This window comes from Xyrauchen texanus, chromosome 35, assembly GCF_025860055.1.
Source record: "Xyrauchen texanus isolate HMW12.3.18 chromosome 35, RBS_HiC_50CHRs, whole genome shotgun sequence".
In the NCBI taxonomy this organism is placed as follows: domain Eukaryota; kingdom Metazoa; phylum Chordata; class Actinopteri; order Cypriniformes; family Catostomidae; genus Xyrauchen; species Xyrauchen texanus.
This window is the reverse complement of record NC_068310.1, coordinates 26,184,832-26,205,453: the sequence shown is the minus strand read 5'-3', so window position 1 is coordinate 26,205,453 and position 20,622 is coordinate 26,184,832. Positions and strand designations below refer to the sequence as shown.

The window sequence follows — 20,622 nt, the reverse complement described above, 5'->3', positions numbered from 1 at the left end:
CCTCGCTATGTTTCAAACTTCCTTTGCATTACTGGATCATACTGCAGTCCAAACAACTTAATATGAAAACAATTATGTTGAATCCTTGAAAATTGCCCCACAGGCAGTGGCATATGCACTCAGAGCACATGGGCTGTTTCCAGTCAGGCCGTGCTCACTGAACATTTTAATGTGGGAGTGTTACTGATCTAAGTGGTCACATCTATGTCAACATCTCCACTTTAAAGGTCACTAATTGAAAGTCAAGAGAAACCTTGACATTTACTCTTGGTGTAACTCTTCAGACTCTTTCAGCTCCACATGACATTTCTGTTTTACTGTTTTCATCATCTCTTATGTGTGTGTGTGTGTGTGTGTGTCAAACCTTCTTAGCAAAGTGTAATAACCATTACAATAAGCCATAGCAGAAAAACAACCATAGAACAACATTGCTAAAAACATTGTTTTTCTGCTATCAGTACCAGTTTGACACACTTGACTGAAATTATTTCTTAAAAATAAAAACCTTAAATTAAATGCTTATGCTTTAATGCTTGAAATTAGTTTTGTAGACAAATGTAAATTGTGCCTATGTGTGAATATCTTTTCAAAACTAAAATTATTATTATTATTAATTTATTTTAATGGACGAGTAAGACAAGAGATGGAAGGAGCAGCAGCCAAACAAGTGGCTAGCGTATTTGGGAACTAAATCATCCCAGTTTGGATACCTCATGAAGTTGGCTGAAAGAATGCCTAGACTAGTGTGCAAAAAGAACTGCAATCTAGGCAAAACTTGGCTACTTTAAAGAAGCTAAAATATAGTTTGAGATAGTCTGGATTTGTTTGACATTAATAGTTCACTGCATAATTCCCTTATTTCCATTAATATTTTTTTCAGTTTTGTGACTTCAATATTGTTCTAAAATCCGGAAAATGCCAATAATAATAAAAAAAGACTAGGTGTGTCCATTCTTTTGATTGGTAGTGTACATATTTCATGCATTGTAAAATCCTGTACTCACATTTAGATGGGATGTTGATGGTGGCTTGCCCAGGTTTGGGAGCGAGGAACAGCAGGAGGAGAGAGAGCAGAGGCAGCAGGAGAGGTGCACATCGCCCCCTGCTGCCCACCTGCTCTTGTGACGTGGCAGGCATTGCACCTGCTTCCAGGCACAAACACAACCGGTAGGAAAATCTTGGATAATCTCACTCAGAGAAAAGCAGACCTCCAATCTACCTCCTCCTCTGCTGCTCTCTCACTCACTCTGTTTCTTCTACTAAGTCTCTTACAGGTCCACTCCCTCCTGTCGTACTCTCACTGCAAGAGAAGAGAGAGGGGGAGTGAGGGAGGAGACCCACATATATTGGGGGAGAGAAAAATGAATTAGACCTCCACGTGGCTCAGGATAGAGGGAGACGGAGAGGTAAGAGACAAAAGAGTGAGAGGTAGAGAGAGTAAAATGGTGGAGTGAGGGACAGTGTCCTCCAAATTACCAATACTGTGGAGGTACCATGATGATGATAATGGATGGGGTAAAACCATGGTACTTTGATATATACACGATACTGAATGATTACCATATTCATGTGCCATGACATTTACACTTGCACCCCCCAATTTGAAAATCCCTGCTTTAGAATAATGCTTTGCTATTAGTTAATAGTATTCTAAAGTGTTACCAAATATTTAATGACCAATGGCACTTCAAGCGTGTACAAATCTAGATTGCTGCTTTAGTGTAAATGCATTTGTTTATATTTCAGTGGTTATGCCTTGTTAAAATAGGGAAAAGGCCAACAGTTTGAGTCGCTAATGTATAATAACTTAATACTGAATAGCAGATGATATCTATACTGTATGTAAAGTTTCCATACTGCCTACAAACAAGCAGAAACCAAACAAACTGGCAAGCGTCCTTTTCAACATCACAGAACAAATGTGTCATCTCATAAAACAATTTACTCAATGCATTTCCTGGATCTCTCATAGAAAAGACTGATGGTCATAGTCATTAATACAGTATATAATGGTGAATGGAGGCCTGTGTATGGAAAAAAGATGTAAAAATCCTGGCTGGGTCTTGAGGATTTTTTCAAGGACTTCTATAAGAGCATGAATATAAGCATCTATTACAGCAGGGATCACTCACTCTATAGGATTAGAAGCTGCTCTGCAGGAGGACTACTTCTGTACATGGGCCTGCCAAATTATACCACAAAGGCCTGCATGTGTGGCTCCATTTCTCAGTACTATCACTGGATCAAACTTCTTTTTTTTTTTTTTATTCATCTGCCTTGATCACACTACTGTACAATAGGACTTCCACTGATTACTCCAAGAAGAGAATGGAAAAAATTAAATGAGGAAATTTTCGTTGGCTTGGGTACAGCCTATTTGAAAGCAGATGGCAGCTATGCATATCTTTAGCTGGGCACCGCTGTAATCTTATGGTGCCAAACCCTGCCGCTGAGTAACCTTGGAGAGGAGGGAAAGGTTGGAGTAAAATACAATCTTTCATTCAGCCAGACATGTGCACGCAAGCGCACACACACACACACACACACACACACACACACACACACATGTTGTGTTTCCATGTTTTATGGGGACTTTCCATAGACATAATGGTTTTTATACTGTACAAACTTTATATTCTATCCCCTAAACCTAACCCTACCCCTAAACCTAACCCTCACAGAAAACTTTCTGCATTTTTACATTTTCAAAAAACATAATTTAGTATGATTTATAAGCTGTTTTCCTCATGGGGACCGACAAAATGTCCCCACAAGGTCAAACATTTCGGGTTTTACTATCCTTATGGGGACATTTGGTCCCCACAAAGTGATAAATACACGCTCACACACACACAAACACACACACACACACACACACACACACACACACACAAAGAACTAGCTCAGACCAGCAGACATTTCAATGCTGTTCCACACTGATATATGCTGGTTAGTATATATATATATATAATACTGGTCTAGTTGGCACACATACAATGCTTTTCACCACATTGCTGGATCATGGCAAAGTTCCTTTAAGGCAAGTCAGGACTCCAGGATGCTATTTTCTATGGAGTACAGCTCCAATCTACTCGAATGGCAAAGGCTAAAATCTCCAAAACCGTTGGTCAAGACTATGAGCAAATAACATTTCAAATCAGCAATAAAATATGACAACAATTGTATCATATCATATAGATCACACACACATTTTAAGGCTGGTCCAGCCGATGCGCATGGGCATTATCGACTGTAAGATGGGACTTCCATTCCTAGAACCACCATCTTCAGCATTATGATTTCTCCCATTCATAAGTGTACTGTATGTTAAGGAACCAGAGGGCCAAAGTGAAGATCTCTGGCTGCAAGATCTTTTTTGAGGCCCGGTGCACTGGCCTGACTTGCCAAGTCCCTAATCCAGCCCTGATTCACCAGCAAAAAATGCTGGTCTTGTGAAGCTGGTTGACTAAGAAAATCTTGCTGTATATGCTAGTTTTGAAGCCTAGTGGGGAACCCAACATGCTGGTATTTTCAACAAGGATGAAAACACTACGGACAGAGTTGGAAACCTCTTTCAGACAAGTATGTAGAGGCTTAACTGACAATGTATTTAATTTATTTTAGCTTCTATAGGTTTTGAGTCAGCATTTGAGCCTACACAACGGTACTTACAGGTTACGTATGGAAGATCATACACATAATATTGGTGTAGGACCTCAATCTTGGATTACTAGGCTCATTAAACACCGTCAACTCCTGTCAGTCCAGTGGCCTCAAAGCCTCATTGTGAAAGACAGAATTAGAGGAGAGAAGAAAAGAGAGGAAAAGTAGGGGAAGGGGTGATAGAAGATGACAGCCGAGACAGTAATCCCTTCCTCCATTAAATCACACAGCTGCCCAATCAATCAGTCACCTTTCCTCTCCTCTCATCCTCTCGTCTGTGTGCTGTGCTGGCTCTGAGATATTAGTACAAACAGATCAGAGGGGGCAGGGCTGTGTGAGTACCCAATTACAGGCTGGTGAGCTTCCATTGGCCTTTAACAAATGCCATCAAATGAGGATGAATTGAGCCGAAACACACTGGGCCGAATGGTAGAAGACAAGGGTGTTGGCCGTTATCGGAGTTCATTGGAACTGAGTGATGCTGAGAGAAGAGCGATTAGCTCGGTCAAAAATCTGCTCCTCAGGGAGCAAGCCGCCAATCAAATCATTGCCAAGTAACGTGTGATCAAACAGCAGCCGGTTACTAGGACACCAATCCAAGCATGGCTTGGCTGGCAGAGAACAGTAGAGGAAAGGAGGGGTTTGAGGGTGGAGAATTGGGCGAGAGTGCCCTTGCTTTAGGCAAACACTGCTTCAACCCCAAACATGCTGATAAGAACTGTATCTATAGCAGCGTGCATGTCTACTACTGCTGATGTGAATGAGATTGCCAACAGTCAGGGCTTTAGGTCTCTCTGCACTATTGTGCAGCTGTTGATAGCATCTAATCCTGTCACCTGCCTCATTACCTATGGTCATGAGACTAAACATCATTGATGTCCTGCAGCTGCAATGTACCAATGGCGAAAAATGTATTTTCCACAGAACAGATGTCCATACAATGAGATAAAAAACAATGCTATGCTTTTAGGCCCTTAGAGAACTGATGTACCATTCCACATAAACATAGTAATATCAAGACTTTTGAAAAATAACTAAATTATCTTTGCGAAATGGAGCACGCCACTTAACTCACAGCATAAACTGCTTAGATTATTAGCGGAAATGTGAATTATATCATCTCAGAAAGTTGCTGTTATCCACGGTATCACATCAATAGTTAATGGATAACAGTCTTTATATCTAAAATGAAAGCATAACATGATTTAAGGCTTCAAAATGTGAGATTTTGGGGAAAAGAAAAGATTTATTGTCCTTTAAGTGCATTACAGGAATATTTAACCCAAAAATGAAATCGCTGACATTACATACTAATGGAGATATTGGGCTGTTAACACTGAACATGCAGCATGAAGAAGTGTACTTTAAGTATCCGGATGAGGCATTATTTTAACCTTCAAATAGGAGTGTGGAATTCATGCACTCAGCGCATGCAGTTTGCCGTAGATAGCGGAAGGGGCGGAGTTACCTGGCTGCCCTGCTGGTATGACAAAACAGTTGTACAATGAAGAATATAGCAGCTGGCAAAACATCAGTCAATACAGCACCTCACAAATGTGAGTTTAATGCTTTACCCCGAGCTCTAGCTGTGAATTTGTACTTGTTTTAGATACAAGTTTTGAACTGATGTTGGCTAATGTCTTAAAGCTAGCGTCAACACATCACGTGCATTTGAAACGTCACTTCCGTCAGCTGTTAAACAGCAAATGCTTCCATGTAGTAAAAATGTACTGTTCAATTTGGGATGAAACATGTATACACTATATGGCTGAGTGCATAGTATATTTTGTAAGTGTAGTCGTTTGGGACACAGTTATTGATTTCATCTGAGTGCATCTTTTCTCCATACAATGAAAGCGAATTATGACAGAAGCTAACATTCTGCCTAACTTTGTGTGTGTGTGTCAATTCTTGGATAAACTAACATTTAATAATGGGAAAACTGAAATTCTCATTGTACTCTGTGGGGTATGGTACAAGCTTTGGCAGACCATCTTGCTGACCAATGCACTTCAGAAGCTGGAAGCTAAATTTCTACTAATCCTGGCATCTGTATTCCTATCATGTTAGCTAGATAAGGGTGGAATCTTGGAAGATTCCATCTTGGTCTTGATCCTGAGGTTATCTGTTCATAAATTTAATATGCCCAAGTAACACTACTATCCTCCCATTGGAAAGTGTGCAATATGAATCAAGAGTCTGTATTCACCTTATGCGCCAGAGAAACTAGCGCGCAGCCATCTTGAAAGTATTGTCTCTGAACTTCCATTGGTGTCAAAGTGTAATTAGTTGTCAAGTTGTCAAAAGCTATCATGAGTATTTTAAAGTTTTCAGGGGATGTCACAACAACGATTTTAAAGCAAGAGTACTTAATAAACACACAAGAGCTTCAAGCTGTGGATGTACTGATGTGCCTCTGTGCTCATGAAACTCCAAGAGACAACACGAAGTCATTAAAAATATCTCTGTACGACACTCATGCTATCTTTTTTTGTCATTCACCCATTGTGGTATTGTTAAGGTGAGTAGATTTTTAGAGCGTTAAACCAGGACGAGGAGAGGGGGTGACACAATATTCCCACACACACGATGTGAAACGGTATGTTTCATTTTTTATTACATTTTCAACTGTTTTAAATCACATTTAAGCCTCTAAAAATTCATTTTAAAAAGTACAATTTTCTTTAATGTTATGAACTTGCATGTATAATAATATGAGCTGTCACTGTTGGAAATTTCATATCAACTACACATTTTAACACAAATTAAGTTGAAACCTAAAAATTAAGCATAATTACACGTACAACAATTAAACGCTTATATTATGAAAAAGTTCAGTATGTCATAGCTGGCTGAATGTGATTTGCCATGTGCAATTAACCTCCGTCGGTGTTGGTAAAACGTTTTTTTTTTTTTTTTTAGAGTGACAGAAAAAAATACCTCACGAGCATTTTCACAACGTAAAGGTGTGCTGTAGACTCACTCCATCAACTCTTGGTGAAAAATACTTTGTGCTCCCACACGTAATCCATTTGGATTGAATCTTCTTGGTAGCTTTAATACAAACAGGAAATTAGCTGACAAAATTCTGACAATAAGGGCTGAATAAGGTGAATAACATTGTTGAAGTCTCAGTACAGTGAAGTTGTACTTTGGAACTACAACAACTGGGATAATTGACCATTCGTTCTTTAGACAAGCATTTTTCAGATGTAGAGAATGCTGCTGAGAAAGCACTGTGCAGTTTCTTGATAATGATAATGTCAGATTAAATCAAAATCAGTGGCTTGTTGTCAAAGCCATGTCTACACTAATAGGTTTTCCCTTTTATGCTTTTAAAAGTTTTCGGTGGAGGAAAATAACATTCCTACGTGGATGAGAGGCCTAATGCATTTTAACAGAAAATGTATTGGTGTGGACAATACAAATGTTTTAAAACATTTAATGTAATTCATCCTAATTTGAGCCTTTCCTCATGAAAAATAACGTGGCTGAGACACTTTTTTGGCAAAATGATATTACCTGGTTCATTACATGTATCACGGCAGTTCCAAGGCGAAATGTCCACTGAGGGGCACTAAAAGCGAGTTGAATCATCTCCCAAACAGATGAGGTTATAAGGGAATATTGAGTTTTATATAAACAAAACCTACCTTCCAACCCTAAACAATACCTAACCTACTGTGTCATTAAAAACAAATGTGAGATGAAAAATTTAATTGTAAATTATTTTATCGATAACTGCCTTAAAAATATTGCGATATATGTTATATCGTCAACCCCCCTGCCGAAGGTCAGTGAATGTTTTTGCTTTTATTGATTTTGCTTTAACATTTTTATTCATTTATTGAAACATGAAAAACATAAGACATTTCTAAATTCAGATTGTACTTTAAACAAAAAAGCAATCAAATAAAAGATGAAAAAAAACTTTAACCACCTCCCCAAATCCAAACATTTACCGTCTCCAACGGCTCCATTTGCCTTCACACAAGCATCCGTCAACAACAACAGGTGGAAAATTACTAATAGCCAACAGATTAAGAACTTAAGACAATTATAAATGTAAACATAATAATAATCATAATGATAAAGCCTAATAAATTTCCCTTGTATTCCCAATATAATGCTGCCAAATATGTGTTCTTATTGAATTTGTGTTTGTATTGTGGTTTGTTAATACAGTTAATGCTGTCTAAAGAAAATAAAATAGAACTCAATTTTAGGTTCAAGGTGAATGTGTCTTGTATTGCTTTATGATTTAATCACTTTCATCTTTGTTTCTTTAATACAAAGATATACATTACTAAACATGCAGAGTTGTGTTCACAATGCATGCTAACCACAAACTGGTCCTTGGAAATGAAGCAAACTAAACTCACAGCACCTCCTGAGATGATCAGAGATCCTTTGCAGCATTCTGATAGATGAAATTATACTCTCAAACAGTTTTCAGATGAATGAAACAGAGTGATAACTCTTTACATGCACTTGTTCAATGAGACATGCCTCTCAACTATTTCCCAGATCCATGGTTTTGCCATTTCCCGATATTGTCCATCATTGTCTGTCAATGAGTGTTGCAATCGGCATCGAGATCTTTGTAAGATATTATCAATATCCGATAACATCGTCCTATCGCCCAACCCTACTGCTGAAGCAACCATGTTAGTTTGTGGTTCTTCTATGACACATTTGACTCATGTGTTGACTCAGTTTCAGGATTTTTACCCAAGTCTTTTGCATCACAATTGCAACACTCTATCAATTAGTCTACCGTGCAATTTGATTACACTCGAACAAGCTTGTAAATGTAGTGGATCTTTTCATGAAAACGTTAAATTGTATTTCCTTATAAGTCATATGCTTCAGTTAAAGTGTTCTGATGTCATAATATATGTAGAATTGTGTGAGGAACAATGCAAAATGTAAGTGTTTATGAACTGATAATCTGCTGTTTTACTCTAGATTTGGGTGAAGGGGGTATTTGTAGCGCCTCTAGTATTCTACAATAGGAAACTGGCACGATTTTCTGAGGGTTTACAAAGTAAATCCTTAGCTAAATGACTTTGGCTTTGGAGTGTCCTCATGCGCATTACAAAGATGGAACACATTTTAATGCATTTACAGATATTTTTAAATAATGAGTACACACAAAAGCAATAGGAGACCTTGTAGTATCAGTGGATTTAGCTGTCGTGACCCAAAATGTAGGTCTGTTCTGATAGGGTCATTGACAGCAGGGGTAAAAATATAGGCTGAATGCATCTATGGCTGTATATTTAATCATGTAAAGTTATAAATGGCTGTTATCTGTTTCTTGTCATTTAATGTAGTATTCTCACATTTTCAAATTCAGATAAAAACAGAAGCTGATAAAACCACAAGAGTGTTTATCCAGTGAAAGTCATCTTATAAGGGCCGGGTTCTGTTATGCCTTCTCTTTAAATATTTACCACCTCCAACTGTGAAGATATGTGTCAGCGACTGGAGGAGAGAGAGATGGAGGGGGGAAATAAATGAATACACGCTTGCCCTCCACCCCTCAAGACCTCCCCGAGGGTCTGTCTGTCTGGAACGCAGTGCAACTGGGAGAGACAGACAGGAAAAGAAACAGATCTTGAGGACAGAGACAGAAAGAGAGAGGGACAGGAAAGGAGGAGGTAGAGGAGGGTAGAGATAGGTGACTGAAGGTAATGGGGAAAAAGAGGGAGTGGCAGAAGACAAGGAGATGCAGAGGGGGGCTTGTAATTTGCAGAGACCCCCTGCAGGGTAAATTATTTATAGCCTGGCCTTCCAAGTTGGTACAATTTGCCCTGAATTCACCTAAATTCATAATTCATACCGGTTTGTTCACCATATATTTGGTATGGGGCCAGACTCCAGACTCTCTGTGTAGTGCAGCACACTAAAGTGTTCACCATTCAATGAATAAAAATCAGCATCTCTTCTGCATGAATCTGTTACAGATAAAGTAAGGGGTTAAATCTGTAATGAGAGGTAGAACAAAAATAATGATCATCTCTGATCCAAGCAGACAAGCTCCACACAATAGGGTGCATGCTAGATTAAAGATTAACTTGATCTCATTACAGCTAAGCGAAAGTAGTGAAAGCAGCAATTATTGCTCCCTAATAAATAGTCAATAATCTACTGAGACCATGCAATGACTGTCTTTTCATTTCATGTGATGAAGTGTGTGCGCAGTAAGAAAAAACTGAGAATTCAAAAAGCCAAAAGAGGCATTCTTATTTCAACTGAAAAGCATTGGTACTTATACTATACAGTATATTATAGAATTAGCATGTTTGATAATTATGGATCATCCATCCACATGCCTAAATTTGATCAGTCCACTTGATTTAGCTGTACCTTCTACAGATCATTTTAATTAAAAACATTAAAAAAAAAACACACAAAAGGACACCCTTTATTGATGCTGCCCACAACTCACGTTTTATATAATTATTTTATTGGAAATACTGTTTGGAACGACCTTACAGTATGGCTACCGTGATTGTTCGTCGAAGGCACCATTTATGCTGTTTGGAACTGCTGAGACTGCTTTTTTCACCCCCTCTTCTGATATGGACATATGCACACTCCACTTCGCCTGGCTTTGGACAGTTTTAAAGTACACAGAGATCACTATATTGCTGACTTCAGGCGATATTTCGTGCTTTATTGACTTGACATCATATGCCATTTACCCCAGGGTCCCCATGCGTGGATGTGTCTCTGCATCTTCATAAAGGCCCCTGATGTGTGCCGACAGCACCGGAGAGCAGAGAACAGAACTACCCACCTGACAACTGACCTGTATGTAAAATCCGTTCAGATGGAATGTTTGCGCAACACTGAGTCTGGTCATCCAAAGAACACTAGTGCCCCCCCCCCAAAAAAAGAAATATTGTATGCATTACTTTCTAAAAACACTAGTTCAGATTCATACTTGTATATTAATTTGTCACACAGCAGGACTAATTAAGTACACTGCAAAAAGCTAAAAAAAGTGACAAAAAAATAGCAAAATAAAATAAATATATATGTTTACTCTATATTTCACTCCAATATTCATAATTTAAAATGTTTAACTTGACGTTAAAGTCTGTGTTATTTGTCCTGTAGCCCAAATTATAGAGTTGACTAGCAACAGCAAGGCCATGGGTTCGATTCCCAGGAAGCATGCATACATATAAAATGTACAACACAAGAATCTAATGTTTGAGGATGAGCTTTTATCATAATTCTCATGCTTCTCACTTACTAAAAACATCCACTCATGCGTGATAATCTATTTTATTTTTAAGTTTCATTCTTGCTTTCTCACTCACATCTGGGTTAAGGATTAATATCAGAGACAGAAAACTGTTGAAAATAAAAGGTTGTCAAATGGTCCACCGCCCACTCGCTCCATCCACGTTGCCATGGCTACGGGGTCTCCAAAGCATCTTCTCCATACATGGACATACAAATTCAGTTATTCACGTGCACACACACACACATGCACGCATAAACGCACACGAAAACAAAGCTTGGAAACATGATCAAGCTCGGAGGTTTGTAACACACTTGCATGCTGGATGCTTCTTGCACACACACAGAAGACACAAATCTCATGTTTGCAAGACAATAATCTCGAATGCACTCAAAGTCAACATGATGTCAAGCAATCCAGGAAAATAGTCTTTTTCTGTGTTCCTAAAGGAAGCAGCAGTCAGGTTTGTTTGTTTATTTATTTGTTTCTCTTAGGACAATCAAAAACAGAGAATCAAAGAAGCTGTGAATAATTCAAGTAAGGAAGTGTGTTCATTAAGATGAGCAAGGTGGAAAAGGGGGTATAGATGTTTCCAACAGGGCTTGAGGGGGATGGGAAAGAGGAGAGATGGAGGGAGGGACAGAGATGGATCAAGATCAAAGCAGATTCTGATTGAATGATGATATTAAAAATTAAACAGATGGTTGTACAAAGAGAGCATGAGAAATGTGGGAACATGGTGTCTGGAAAATGTGACGACGTTTAGGGAAAATTAACTAGGGTATCACTAGGGAGTTGCAATTTTTATCCAGACGACAGCAACATGTGTAGCTCCATTTGGCTTAGCTGGAGAGTCTTTTGGTTTGTTAATGGACATACATACAAGGTCAAGTAAGCTAATTTTACTAACAAATCACATGGAAGCATTAGGACTATCTGTTAAAAGGATCCAAAATTAACTTATTGTCCTACCAAAGGCAAGTGAATTGATAAAAATTCCTATTGGCCATGAATCTGAATTTTGCATTAGGGTAATCTTTAAAAAAAACTAATCCAACCCGGTCTCATGAATTGCCCAAGGACACAATGGTGGTGGCTGTGGGGATCGAACCAACAACCTTCTGATTAACAGTTATGTGCGTTAGCCCACTTTAGCCCACTACACCACCACCACTCCATACTCAACACTAGCTGCTTAGCAGAAAGTTTTGTCTTTGATTTGACTCGATCATGTCAATTACATTAGTGAGGTTCAGACTATTGTAATTACAGTTCAATTCAAACCATGTATAGGTTTTGGTTCCTCATAATGTTACCTACAAAATGGCACGCATTGCCGCTTTATTTACTCGCCAAAGACAATTTTCCAAATTTGGTGCTTGGTGGGTGTTAATTTCGGACCCTGTTAGTAGCCTCAGGTTATCAAGACAATCTGCTCAATATCTATTGCAGTTGCAGATCCAAACTGGATAATTGTACAGCAAACTGATGTCAAAAGCTTACATGAAGGCGCTTCATTTGTTTGGAACCAACACCTACAGATTCACTGGCACCTAAATGGGCCACGCTCACTTTGTTAGTGTTAGCCGCAATGACATACTAAGCCTGTGGAACACCAGCGTTCATTAAAAGTAACACCTCTGGTGCTTTGGGATGATGCATGACATGCACACTTGGCCGATCACCCAATTACAAATTTCACCCCATTCCGACAAGCCACGTCAACAACGACAGCTAATCTCTAAAGACATGGAGATATTCTACAGTAAAGATGTAATTAATATGACAATTGTTGCTTAAAGAGCTTGTGGAGTAATATGCTAGCATAGGACAGATGCAAGTCTATACTTTAGCTATGGGGAGGGGGGACCTAAACTCATAAAAGGCAACACTGAGTCAATATTAGCTCCAGTAAATGCAGCAATCATAAGATTATGAAATTAAGCGGAAAACCCATTAGCACTGACCTTCTTTCTCCCTTCCCCCTTGCACCGCTTTTTGAGGCACGGTCACTTTCATGCCCGAGTATCTAGTAACTATTGATTGTCTAAATTCTCTTTTGATTTTTCACTTTTAAAATACAACTTGATGCTTTCCACCTGACTTGAGTCTTGATGCTGGATTGCTGTTCTCAAGGGCCGTCAAAGGGTCAGGTTTGAGCAGATGAGACAGGTGAGGACGTTTAGAGGAGCTGTCTCAAGTGCTCTACTGCAGACAGTTAGGGTAGACACTACTTGTTCTACACTGACAGACCCGCAGTGGGGCATTTGACCCATGCAACAAGCCAATACAACAGAGCTTTATATAAAATATATTAAAAATATACACACAAGGCAACAGAACAATTTAGACAAGAGACTGACTAAAGGGTCGTTCACACCAAATTTATTTTTCTATGTTTTTCCATTTTATTTCAATGCAACTATGCACTAGTTTTTGACCCTTTTTTCTTTTAGCTGTTTTTTCAGTGTCTTGCACAGGAACGCAGCATTTTTAGATGCTGTGTCAAGTTAAAAGATATTTTAAAAATGTGTCTCTAGACACCCCAGTTATTTTCCAGTATTTATCTTAATGCAAGAACGTGTTCAGCATCCAAGATAAAAAACATGGACAAAACATATCAAAACAAATGACAACAAGTACAACAGTATGCAGTGTGATATGTTCTAACCCATATTAAAAAAAAAATTAAGTACCACTTTACAATAAGGTTCCATTTTTAGTCCACAATTTTAGTTAACATGAACTAACAATGAACAATACTTTAACAGCTTATACAAAACGTTTGTTAATTTTAACATATACTAATACATTTTAAAAATCAAAAGTTGTATTTGTTAATGCACTATGAACTAACATGAACTAACAGTAAACAATTGTATTTGCCATGCATTTACTAATGCTAACGAATGGAACCTTACTGTAAAATATTACCAAAATTTAAATTCCCAGGATACATGCATACTAATAAAATGTGTACCTTGAATGCACTGTAAAGTCACTTTCGATAAAATTGTCTGCAAAATGCATAATTGTTAATGTAGAACTACCGAAATACAGCCACACAAGCAAGCCGATTGGTAAACTAGATGCATAACATAAAAATGCTATAACGCAGTGATATTTTCATATAACAACAGTAAAGTCTACAACATTGTTAAAAACAGAAAAACATAATTAAACAAAGAACAATAACATTTGTCTATGGCAAACAGCAAGTCACAGCAACCCAACACAGAGGATAATTAAACCCAGCACATCTCAAAGCACAGCAGCTCAATTAGGCCTTTAATAAGGTCTGGACCACACAATTGTATGGAAGCATATCATTAGCATACCGCATGCTGTAGCTGGCTCATAATCTAAGGGCTTCTGTATGATGGAGACGGGGTACTGGCTGTCAGTAAGTGTGCATGAGTGTGCGTGGAGGTGTTAGAGGTCCCTTGGGCTCAGTGATAAGTGGAGAGTACAGGGGGAGCACAGCTGTCGAGGGGTTGTGTGACACACAGGGGCCATGTTCAGGCACTCCCCAGGGGACAGTGCACACGCACCCGACACCCTCATCATTCACAGATTGATGGAAAGCCCCTTTACACTGTCAGCTCTGACATTACACCACAAAACACACATTACCATCACAGATCACGGCAGTTACAAGTCTTTCACAATAGCTGAACTGGTAGAGGATGTGCTAAAACACTAACGTCATTGGTAGATTTCTGCTACCTAACCCACGCATGACGGAACCTAACAAATATTTGGGATCGGGATGGGTTTGGGTTAGTTTTCAAGAATAACTTTGGTTATTATAGGGTCCGGTTTGAGTTTGAAATTAATGAAAAAATGTATTCTTCTGTTGATAATTTTGATAATTTATATGCACACATGCTCTCATGCACAGAGTTAGGGGCTGTACATAACGAACATGTTTTGAACTGTTTTTCAATAGTTTTTCTATGTAACATGCACTGGACAGACATCTTTGTCCGTGGCACCTCGCTGTCTCGCTGTTTTGTGGCGTCTCGCATAGGACTGCAATATCTTTAGACACGGAGTCATGCTAAAAGATCTTAAAAACACCTGCAATCTGTTACTTTCGTCCCACTGCGTTTAGCTTTTTTAGCCCAGGTGTCGCATAGATGTTCTTAGGTTGCTAGTTCAGGTTGCAAAAGGACTTCATGTGACACTTACACTGTTACACAGATAGTTTCCAGATAGTTCTTGTGCTGAAGGGTCGCTGTGCCCTGTTAAAAGTGTATGTTTACTGTTACTATAACAATATGCCTACAATGCTTAAATAAAATAGACAACTGCAAGAAATGTGCTCACTTTGAGAAGAACTTATAAAGCAAGTGAGAAATTTTGAGTTTGAGTTGAGTTTGTTGTTAGAATTTGACGGTTTTGGTCTGGTTGGGTCGCTCACACAGTCTCAGGCTTTAACTTGAAAAATGAATATTCTCTCATCATTTACTCAACCTCACGCCATCCCAGATGTGTAAGACTTTCTTTAGAGTAAAAAGGGATTTAAATATTGTTCTATTTCACACACAAACCTATTATATTGCTTCTGAAGACATGGATTCAAACACTGGGTTCTTATGGATTACTTATATGTTCCTTTATGTGATTTTTGGAGCTGCAAAGGTCTGATCACCATTCACTTGCATTGTATGGACCCTAAAGATCTGAAATTTCTTACTAAAAATCTTTGTTTGTGCTCTGCTGAAGAAAGTATGAGGGAGAGTAAATGATAAGAGAATTTAGCTTTTTTGGGTGAATGGTCCTTTAATGTCCATGCAGACCTCTAGTCATGGGTTCAATTCCCATATCAGTGTTGTGATAAGAGCTGTACAAATTAACAGAATGAACTGAATTTTACTGAACAGAATGGAACTGAACTGAGTTGAATCGGAATACCTTAAATGCAGTATACTTTACTCTTAAAGATGAATTGTCACTGGAGTCAGAAAACAGAATTGCTGAAATAATCGCCGTTTTCAAACAGGTTTCTTGAACATTCCCCCAACCTTCCATTAGTCGACAAACAGATAGTCCCACTGCAAACTCATCCCATTATCACTGTAAAAAAATTCTGTAATTTTAAGGATAAAAATGATCACTGTAAAAAAAAAAACATAAATTGGTTAATGAGTAGTTACCGTAAAATACACGTAAAATGTTTAAAATATATGTTAAAAGAAAATACATGTAGTTTTAAGGTAAATAATTGCTAAAATTACGATAAAAAAAAAACAGTAATCAGGTGTTCCCATAATTCCCTACGTGGCTCGTTACATTTCATTATATTTTATGGGAATAGTTGATTCTTCTTATTTTTAATATCAGTCACATACATTGGGGTGTTCTGTGTTATATATGATGTAGTTTAATGTTTATTGCATAATTTTAATTTCACATGTGTTACCCTGATGGTGTTTAGTGTTTGTGACACTGAGCACTGTCACTACATGTTTAATGGTGTTTGTTCCTGGAAGGACCCTATTGATGAACTTCATGTCATTATGATCCCTTCTATAATTACTACGTGATTGACAATACATTCTAAAGTGGAAAGCAGATTTTTTTCAGAAGGTTAATATATTAACTTAATCACTTAATCATATAAACGACGGTACTGCACTGTAAAACATACCGTAAAAACAACAGTTTTAATCTGTAAAATGTACATGTTGTTCTGTAAATTTGTTAACATTTTAACTGTATTTTATTACAAAATTATTCTGGCTGCACTGTTATACATAATTATATAACAGTGCAGTGTTATGTCTGGCTGGTTGTGATGCTCAAACAAACAGAGCAATGTTTACAATTGTACAACCACAGTGTTTACAATTTTTGCAGGAATCAACCTAAAAAATGCTTACTTATAGATGTCCCTGCACAATAAGCCAAGATAGCAAAAGGTAGTTCTACATCTAAAATTTACACAGATCACCTTTAAAGAGCATGCCAAATAATTAAATAAATGTAAATGCAAAGTTCTTCCCCCTCAAGCTAAATATATGAAAACACTCAGCCAGGCAGTTATTCAAGTCTATTAGTCCATTAAGCGATCTTTGAGGCTATTTCAGCTTTGGATTATTCATGATGCTCCATGACTTGTTTCATTATCTAGAAAGGCAAATCACTGAAATATCTTTATTTCTGTGAATGGGAAATTAGTATGGGAATTCAAGGATTTAAACCAAATCCCTGCTAGTGCTCTCCTCTCATATGGAAATGAGAAGTATTGACAGCTCAAGGTCAGCACTGCTTTAGTGTTCCACAGGATTTGCATTCAGAGACCGGGCCTTGCCTAGAAACAAAGCTTTTTATCGGGAGGGTGCTGTCCACATGATCAGATGTTCATTTTGCTGCTTCATTCAGATCATCTGATTAACCAGGTTAGAGGAACCTTTCTCCACCAGCCCCATTAACTTTGTAAAAAGTTGCAAAAGTAGCACTTGCTCCTAAGTGCTCCTGTTATAATCGAAAAGAGCACCTCTTGGGAACGAAGCGAGGGGAAATAAAACTGAAAGAAATATTGCATTGGGTAAACAGACACTGCTGCCTGCAGGCTCTGTATGCAGTTTGTGTAGGTCAAGTGGAGATGTTATGTAAAGAAATTGAGTTGAGATATTCATCCTCCTTGAGCTAATGCTTTTCTATACATTTATCACATCCGAGCCACACAGGTTTAGATGAAATCTCTGTCTTTTAGCAGTTATCACATGCACACACACTAGAAATGGGCAATACACTTCCAATCTTTCTACAATACAATCTTTCTTCCGATCTGATATCACTTAGGCCTCATTTCAAGGCCAATTGTGCTGAAATGGATGACAATAGCTGTATTAAAAAGGATATTTTTGCAATTTCTAAGAATAAAATTGGCAATTATAGTCATTTAACATCAAATTCGAAACTTGAAAGCCATCGTTTTTAGCATTTAATAAACAAACTGCAAAAGATCACATTCGTTCATCATTTATGAACAACAATTACAGAACATTGTCAATCTTAAAAACTACTTTTAATGTAAATACTTAAAAATGCAACACAGAACCCTATTTTAATAAATAACACAGCAAATGATAAAGGATTTTTTTTGTTATCGCTAATGATAAAATGGGCAATCAGTCATTTAACATTATATTTGAAAGCCAACAACAGAAGAAACAAACTGTAAATTATTAGACTTTTGATTTAGTTTATTATTTATGAACAACAATTACAGAGCATTGTTAAACTTTAAACAACTTTTAATTTAAATACTTGCATTAAACAAATCCAGATTAATAAATATTGCTGAAACTGATAACAATAGCTGTATTAAATTGATATTCTTTTATTATAAGGATAAAATGGCCAATTAAAGTCATTTAACATTTTATATGCATGCCATAATTTTTACCATTTAATCAGCCGAAACTGCTAATTATCAGATATCTGATTTTGTTTATCATTTATTCACAATCATTTGAGAACATTCTTTTAAAAACATTTCATTTAAATAAACTTAAATGTAACAAACTCATTATAATAAATATCACATTTAGCTTTGTCGCTATTTAGCTTTTAGCTTTGTCGCGTCTGTCAAAAGAACAGATTATAGTGTATGAGTTCCTCGTAACTCAGTTTCAACAAAATGTGTATTTACAGCATTTTTCTTTTCTATGCGTTATTATACAGTATTATGAGACTTGGTTCCTATTGTACAAAACTTTGCCAACAGTTCATTGACATGCATACAAATTCATGGTTACTAAGTAATAAAATCCATATAGTTTAAAAAAAATACTTTAATTTCGATATTTTATATATATTAGGTGTAGCTCGATATTTTAATATAAGAGGTGTAGATACGTGATATCAATCCGCCCATCCCTAACACTTGTGCACACATAAGCAATTACTTGCATGAACAACAGAGGACAAGTGAAATCGGTTTGAACTGATTTGACTGCCATTCAAATGTTTTTGTCCGAGTAGTGAGAAAATGGGGTCATATTGGGTGAGTGTGCTGTGAAATGCATTCTGCCTGCCATACTCCACACTGCATCTCCTGGCAAAGCCAGTCTGATATCAGTGTGTTTGCAGAGCAAGCTTAACCTGAGACCAGACTGGTGTAATAAAACTTTAGGTTACTTGCATAACTCCGGTTCTCTGATAACATGAAGTTATCTCACTATGGGAATGCCTCAGGTGTGAACAATTGTGGAAGCGCCAATTACACCATGTTTCTCATGAATGAAAGACCAATCACTGCAGCTCTTAGGGAGTCCCACCTCCCCAAAATAAACCAACGCTACCTGCCTCTGCCTCATTCTCTGCATATCTCTTCTCCGTGCGAGCCGCAAGGAGGGCGATGCCGTGAGATACCTCACTTCATGGTATCAGAGAACCGGGGTTATGCAAGTAACCTAAAGTTCTCTTTCTAACACTTGTTCGGTATCTATGGGTTAGAAAACTTCCGTATTGCAGATACGCTGGCCGAAGCAGACGTGAACCCACCAGTAGTATTTAATCATTTTCTTTAATATAAAAGAAATTAAAACAGTAAACCAGTATATGGATCTGCTTTAGAATACTGTAATAAGTGTGTATGTGTATATGCTTCTTGTACAGTATGCTGCGCTCCCGTCTCAAGGAAAGAATGAGCCACTAAAGGCTCTGTGACATCCAGTCTGTAAAATGTGTGGGGAGATGACCTACTCGCCACAGCACAAATCTCTTGAATTGAAATGCCCTTGAACAGTGCCCAAGATGTAGCCATACCCTTTGTGGAGTGGACTTGTAACCCTTCCGGAGGCTACTGATTAGAGCTATTGTAAAAAAAAACACAATCACATCAAATAAGCCAATGAGAAAGAAATATTTACTCTTGTGAGAATCAGACCATTAAATAAATAGTGGAGTACTCGCTCCTCTGGCTTCTGTGGGTGGAGGGGAAACAACATTCTCAGGGGGCACTTGGGAAACTTGTGCTATCACTCTGCACACATTTGGGAGTGAAACTGAACAGTCTGTTTTGAAGCCACGAACTTGTCCAACAACAAGCATCTGTATCCGTTTCCCCATGGGAGAGAGATAGCCACTGACAATTTGGGGGGCCCAGACAGAGAAACCCGTAGAGCGGTCTCCATGCGCCCCCTCTAGCCAAGAAACAGCATCAGGTTGCCCAGCTTTTCATCTGTCCCTGGGGATTAGGGGGACGGTGTCTCATGGTGACCACTGCAAAAGACGGTTTTGGCTTTGAATTGCCTGGTTTAGGATGCAGTGACACGTTTCCCGGTTGCAGAAGCGGCATGGAGCGGGAGGGCTGTAAATCAGGCTGTCCTTCCTTTCCAGGGGGCCTGAAGCCGATCCAACTGATAAGGACGAGCCAGCCGTTTTTGCGGGAGACATTCTTTTAACGCCTCTCCTTCCTTAGGTCGCATTGTTGGCGTATAGCCTTAACAGTGGTGCTGAACATGGCTTTCGGGTCTATGGGAGTGTCCAAAAATGTCACTTTCTCCTTGTCAGAGAAACCTGAAAAGTTCAGCCATAGCGCTCTTTCACCTACCACAGCCAACCCCATGCTCCTTCCACAGCTTGTAACTGTGCCGTGTGACATATGCAAGTTTAAATCCGCGATGATACAGATCTCCTCCCCGAAAGCTGGGTTGGGAGATCTGGAGTCGAGCTGTCTTCCCATC

At 38.3% G+C, this 20,622-nt stretch overlaps 1 protein-coding gene across 1 annotated transcript in view; it reads right to left on the bottom strand.

Moving 5' to 3' along the window:
- The window catches only part of LOC127628497 (neural cell adhesion molecule L1-like), a 72,253-nt gene that overhangs the window by 25,915 nt on the left and 25,716 nt on the right, over positions 1-20,622 (bottom strand). The window contains exon 2 of the mRNA XM_052105277.1: positions 1,005-1,300. Within this exon, the coding sequence (XP_051961237.1) occupies positions 1,005-1,137 (133 nt within the window). The 5' untranslated portion in view covers positions 1,138-1,300. The remainder of the gene's footprint in view (positions 1-1,004; positions 1,301-20,622) is intronic.